This window comes from Amphiura filiformis, chromosome 13 (genome assembly GCF_039555335.1).
Source record: "Amphiura filiformis chromosome 13, Afil_fr2py, whole genome shotgun sequence".
Lineage (NCBI taxonomy): Eukaryota > Metazoa > Echinodermata > Ophiuroidea > Amphilepidida > Amphiuridae > Amphiura > Amphiura filiformis.
The window spans coordinates 38,360,478-38,367,007 of NC_092640.1; the positions used below are offsets into that span (position 1 = coordinate 38,360,478).

At 35.2% G+C, this 6,530-nt stretch overlaps 1 protein-coding gene across 1 annotated transcript; it reads right to left on the bottom strand.

The window, feature by feature from the left end:
• Positions 1-1,024: 1,024 nt before the first annotated feature.
• On the bottom strand, positions 1,025-4,800 carry LOC140167644 (probable tubulin polyglutamylase ttll-15). Its single transcript, XM_072190940.1, has 5 exons — positions 4,752-4,800; positions 3,911-4,037; positions 2,544-2,613; positions 1,384-1,505; positions 1,025-1,151 (listed from the first exon to the last, which is right to left on the bottom strand). The coding sequence occupies exons 1-5, from the start codon at positions 4,798-4,800 to the stop codon at positions 1,025-1,027; spliced, it is 495 nt and encodes a 164-aa protein (XP_072047041.1).
• Positions 4,801-6,530: the final 1,730 nt, after the last annotated feature.

The window sequence follows — 6,530 nt, forward strand, 5'->3', positions numbered from 1 at the left end:
CGGCATTGTATGACGTAGCCTCCTCCGTTGCCTGTCAAGAAAAAGTATCCAACAGATTAAAACAGTATTTATCCGAATTTAGTTGCTCCTTTGCATCTATTTAAAATATTTTTACAGTTTAAGGTTGACTTATACAGACATCTTGAAAACGCCCACTGATCACAAGAATGTCACATCGTTTAACGTGCAGAGTGTGACTACAAATGTACAATTCATACAAAAAGTGGCAAGCTTTTGGCAGAGTAAGTGATAGCTGATATGCCCTTTATTAAAAACGATGAACAGTATAAAGCCCCGAAAGCTGATCCAATCATTGTTAGCTACGTGTGTCCAGGTAGGATTGTCACTTAAGACTGAGCCTTGTGGAACTCCTGATAATAGTAGTGACCACTAGGAGTGAGTACCACTGACGATAACACATTGCGCACGTCCCTCTGTAAAATCTTGTATCTAATTGATTATTTCCCTCTTGGAACGACGGAGATGCAAGTGTAATTAAAGGCGGGAGATCAAGAACCGAGGGCGCTGGCGCATCAGATCGTTGTGGACCATACATGGTCTGCAACACACACTTCCTTATAGTCATTACTGGTTTTTCGTCTGCTGATGCATGCAGATGAAAAGTGGCAATAAAATACCCACCATTTCTTCTGGATACACCCGTCTCATACTTTGTCGATTGATGTGTTCAGCATATGATAGTTTTATCATATATATTGCCTCATTCGACATACAATGTGTACAAATGGAACATTCATGTAAGAAAAAAAGAAAGAAAGAAAGAAAATAAACACTAGAGAAAACACACAAAACCAGAATTTAAAAATGCTTTGCACAATTTATATTATTAAGCAATAAATAGATTTGAATGATTTGATGTTACTACTTTTGGTGGTGAAAATATTGTTACGTTGTAATTGTTACGTGTTGTTGGGAACGTGTTCGTTTTAGCTTGTCCATTTTTATGTTTGTGTGCGAAAACACACTGGCAGGTGTGTGCGTAATATACATACGCGTCTTGACTTTAAAATTTAATCAGTAAAAGCACACAATAGAGTAAATTTACCTCTTCGTTACATCCGTTACACTTTGACGATACGCAAATGGGTATGTGGATATTTATGTCAGAATCTCTAATGCTTCTTAACAAACTGAAAAGACAATCAACCCGTTAATTAAAACAAACAAAATGAGATACAATTGCTTAATTGGAGCAGAATAACTTGGCTGCTACAATGTCTCAAACAAACAAATATATAACATGTTTTTCACCAAAGAAGATTGCTTAATTTTTTGCTCTAGGATAGGGTTTCAGATGAAATAAATCGCAGCTTATCACTTTTTCTTAGAGTTTTATAAATCTGAGCATATATTTTGAATTACCTGCTATTAGTGCCGTGTTTCCTAACATCGGTTAATAAAGCAACATTGAAACAATTGAATGCTGCATGCTGTGTAAATGCACAGCGTCCGTTCGGCGGTATTAAATTTGGAGACATATTCGCCTGTGAATAGAAAAGTATTATTAATATCATTAAAACGGGAAATAATCTATATTTGCTACAATAGTTTATAGATATTGTTATCATACATCATATTAATATTCAGCAGCTTTTGCCAATTCATTGGACAATCGCAAACAAGGATGACCTTTTTCGTTACAACCTTATCCCCATGGGCAAGGTAATAAAACTGATAGTAATGGTTTATATCGATAACATAAGGTAACTATTTTACCCTTGGTTCTATCAGGTCAAATATGGGCATTATGGCCAATATTTATTAATATTGCAAGGCACCTATAGGAAAAAACAGCCGGATGGTGTCCAAATTTGGCTAGAATGTGCCTTACTCACTATCGAGTGAGTTTGATATATTTATGAATGAACTGTAGTATGAATGGCAGCACGCCGTCATCCACATCCACATTCACTACGAAACAGCGAAATGCTTGGTTGAAATTACATCAGGTACCTTTGTCGGTTTTTTTTTTAATGTTTTCATTTTTGGCATTTATTATGAAGATAACATAATTATTCAAATCAATATTAATTGTGATATTTTGGCCTAAATACATTTGTTTAGCAAGATACCTCTTTCGAAAGGAGTACATACGTGCAATTGGCCTATAACCTTGAGAGTGTGTTTACGTAATAATTTTTTGGTCAAAATCATGATTTTTAAAAATTATTTTCTCCAAACCTGAGCATATTTAATTATATACATCGCAGTTGCACGCATTCGTCATTTTTATTCATTCTATATAATACCTCTAAGTCAGCAATGTGGCTGTAATGATGTTTAAAAGTTTCCCTAATTCCAGTGTTGACACCGACCTTAATTTACCGTTAGAATACGAACATTTCCTGCTCTTAAGAAAAGTATATCTGCAAACAATTTTACGGAATGTTCTTTTTCCAACCAACTTACAACACATTATTGTGCAATGCTGGCAGATTGTATACGATAAACTAATTGTACAAATGGAATCAAACTAAACAAAAGTTTATTTTGCAAAATATTAAAGAAAATATTGAACTTACCTCAATGAGATGCACTCTTAGGTTTTCATCTATAAGGAAATCCCATCTCATGATTTCAAAATTCCTCCCACTGTGGATTAAAAGCACCAATACACATGACAATAAGTATCAAACTTGACGCCTGTTATCAGGAACAGTATGTGTAGCTCAGTGGTCGAGGTCTGAGGTTCACAGGTAGGTGCATGGTTCTTATCCCCCTGTATATCGGTTAATTTGATCTCATTCACTGGTTTGCTCTAGCTCATAGTAACAGTAGAATATCTGGCTAGAAACCTGGACAGTGGACTACAAACAGAGACACTCATACTCAACTTCCAAAAAGCATTCGATTCTATCCCTCATCAACGACTGATCCGGAAAGCCACTGGCAGTTTGGTAGAGATAAAGGTAAAGGACGTAAAAGATGAAACATCAAGGACTATTGGTCTTTTACACCTATCAAACATAAACTGCTCAAATAAAGAAAACCCGCAGTCATGTAACCCGTCCTACACCAAAACCTGATCGTGTTATGAACATTTGATTGATAAATTTGCCACCAAAAACTCTAAATTCAGAGAGATTGAGACCAGTATATGAAATTTGGTGCATTTTCAAAAGTTGCAAATCAAAAATGGACAACGCGGAGCTGTAGAGGTGAATGGCACAGCGCGACCATTGACATAGCCCGAAACAACCGCTAGGTCATATCGATCGCATCGTGCCCTAGTATTCATCAGTAAAGCACTGTAGCAATCCATGCGTTTTAAATTAACAATTGAATAAAGCGCGCACTTGGGATAGTCGACATGGGTTCATCGTGGGCAAGCAAGCTTGACCACATTGCCACGCTAAGCAATTTCGACCGCGTTATCGTTTTGATTTGCAACTTTTGAAAATGCACCAAATGCCATAAACTGGTATCAGTCTTTGTCACTTTTGAGTGTTTGGTATTAAATTTGGTATCAAATTAGAGCTAACAAGATTCTGCACACAACCGTATCAATCAAATGTTCATAACAAGATCAAGTTTTGGTGTAGGACGGGTTACATGACTGCGGACTTTCTTTATTTGAGCAGTTTATTTGATTTACTTAACATATTTTCTGACACTCGTATCACTTACTCGCGTTTAGCCACAGGTGTGGATCAGATCCACCATCCATGACCGCAAATGTATCAGGAAAATGTATTGTATATTGTCAAATTTGTCTGTGTATATCGTGTACACTTCATTAGGTGGACGATATTTAACGTTAGCTTCGGACATCAAACTATTTTTTTTTCACCCGGGTAAGTCGGTGGAAAATAAATAGAATATATAAATTAATATCCAAAGCTAACGATAAATAGGGCGCCTCCGCCTAATGCTACAGAATTATACTTACTGCAACATGAAATTTATCCCATCTTTTCGCATATATGAAGCCAACATCTGATCTATAGGCCTCTCTCTTGTAACAAGGATGTCTCGAACAGCTTCGTATATTTGTTGTCTGACGTAAGGATTGGTCCCTGTAATACGTAATGTATAGGTAAATCAATTGCTTAGGGGATGGGACATTTTTAATGTAGGACATTAGAGCACATCAGACATACCGAATTGCATTCTGAATACGAAGAATGTGCTTCTGATATCAAATAATTTTGATTTTTTTGAAATTCGCAATTTAATACACATTTTATGGCAAATGATTAAAAATTGATTTGTTTGATATTTAACAGTAATCGAAGTAAACTTTATAAATCTGATGATTTATACTTAAAGTGTATGTAGGTGGGATAAAAGCCGACGATCATTTGAAAATGTTGACCTTTCGTATTGAGAGAATAATGTATGCTTTAATAATTACATTTTTGGAATACATTCAGCTAAATATTTCATCGCATTATGCATGTAAAATTATTGTCAGTATGGTAAGTAAAAATGACAAAAGTTCGATTACGTCTTATAAATGGAAGTCATTTCGTTAAGGGGGAGGGGATAAAAATTTCGATTACGTTTGTGTTTGTGAAAAGTAGCTAAAACATCGATCAAGTTGATATTTCGGGATGGAAATTTCAACATTTCCACAGTTACGTTAGTTTTTGGTGTGGAGGGATTAGGTCAGCCTCCTAGCAAAGCACTTTCATTTACAGGACGGTATCGATCTTTGGGTTGCTCCATAATTGTAACATGTTAAGCTAAAGAACGTAATTAAATGTATAATTATAATCATTCAAATTTACAGTGTTTCCCTGCATGTATCCGGCTGCGTAAACAAATTCTTATAAGCATCTAGGTTTAAGTTATTTGTTCGCGATTATAATTATATTCTTACCTTTGATATCTACGACTTTGACTCCTCTGTGGTTCGTGTTTTTTCTAACCCACTTTCTGTTTTTATTCGTAGTGTTATGTACCTGATGGAAACAACATTGTTACAATCATAATCTTTATACAAAATACATAACATATTAATATTATTGGTAGACATACTTTAGAGAAAATGCCTAGAAGAAAATAGAAAACTTACCATTAAAGCCTGAATCCTAAAATGTATAGTTTTAACAGGTTGTTAGATAACAAAGCATAGAAGTATTGTTTAAGTCCGATAAAACAATATTTGCCTGTTGACCTTCATCAATTCCCTTTAAACACTGTCAAATTGGCGCAAATCTTTGCTTTTAATATTTCTGAGATGCAATTGTCACTAATATTTCATGGCTATAATTGGCACTCTCCTGCCGTAGATGGGACAAACATCAAAGCCACTCCCTTCTTGTACTAGCTTTCGTTATTTCATAATACGTCATTCCACCAACGGCAGGAAAGTGCCAATCATAGGAATGGTCTATACATTGACAAATTATACTAAAAGTTCAAACATATAATTTTGTGGTACCAAACAGTTCTTGTGTCTCTTATTTTGTGTGAATGAGTCACAAGAATTACAAAGGTATAAAGGGCAACGATGTCATCTGTCTATGTCTATGTATGGATTTGTAATTATCAAGATTGCGTCGCGGTCGCCACCAAAGTAATATGTGAGAGTCGATTAGTATTGATATATTTTCCCTAAAGGTGAATGGAAGGATATGGCTTTATTATTACTCGTGTTTTCCGACATTTTTGTAACAAATACGTATATAGGCCTACATCATATTCTTCAAAATTACGCCGATATAGTTAGGCTAAAACTGCGCAAATCAGCGTTGAATTGCACTCGCCCTGATCAGCTGATCCCACGGGATTATCTGATCGCGCCCTGACAAAAGAGCGTGACGCTGACGAACCTGGTTTAAAATGCTTAGTTTTGTTTTTCTTCCTGGTTTCAACACGCAATTAGTACACAGACATCAAGGGTATTTCCGACGAACTGAGACATACAGTTGATTGTGGAAAGAATACTTACCTTATGGTACGTCACGGGGTACGTCAAAAGCAATTGCCTTGGATATTCGTGTGTCCAAACCAAATCAAAAACGGTGCTACTTATGTTAAAATTACTGTCTGTTCAATTAGCTTAGATTCTTGAATTTTTTAGATATTTGAAAAAATAAAAAATTGTGGTCAAAGTCATCAAAGAAAAGTGTTAGCACAGCCTTAGACCTAACGTGATTTATACTTTTCAAATTCTAAAGTTCAATTTAAAACCCCATTTCTTTTCAATTTTGGTCTTTTCCCGCGATATTTTTATAAAAAGCCGTAGAACGTCGGGTACCATAAACTTTTTTGAATCAATCCATTTAGAGCAATGGGGACGAATGTTAACTCATAATGCGATGAGATAGTATTTATTCGACCATCCGCATCAGGAAGTATTGTCCAACAAAATAGCTATTTGCCAGTAGGCCTACGTGAGTATGCCTAAATTGTGTTGAAACCCTACTGTTGAAACATTACGTTATTATTTATGAACTAAGGTTTTCTAATATAGGCCCAGCTAATGTAAATACATTCCTTGTGTATTATTTATTTATTTATTTATTTATTTATTTATTTATTTATTTATTTATTTATTTATT

Bases quoted from the DNA above. Each gene is read 5' to 3' on its own strand.
- LOC140167644 (XM_072190940.1), bottom strand. From the start codon at position 4,800: ATGCTTATAAGAATTTGTTTACGCAGCCGGATACATGCAGGGAAACAC. The intron at 1,506-2,543 runs GTAAGTTCAATA...TTCTATTCACAG, and splicing joins TAAGAGTGCATCTCATTGAG to GCGAATATGTCTCCAAATTT. The intron at 1,152-1,383 runs GTAATTCAAAAT...TTGTCTTTTCAG, and splicing joins AAACACGGCACTAATAGCAG to TTTGTTAAGAAGCATTAGAG.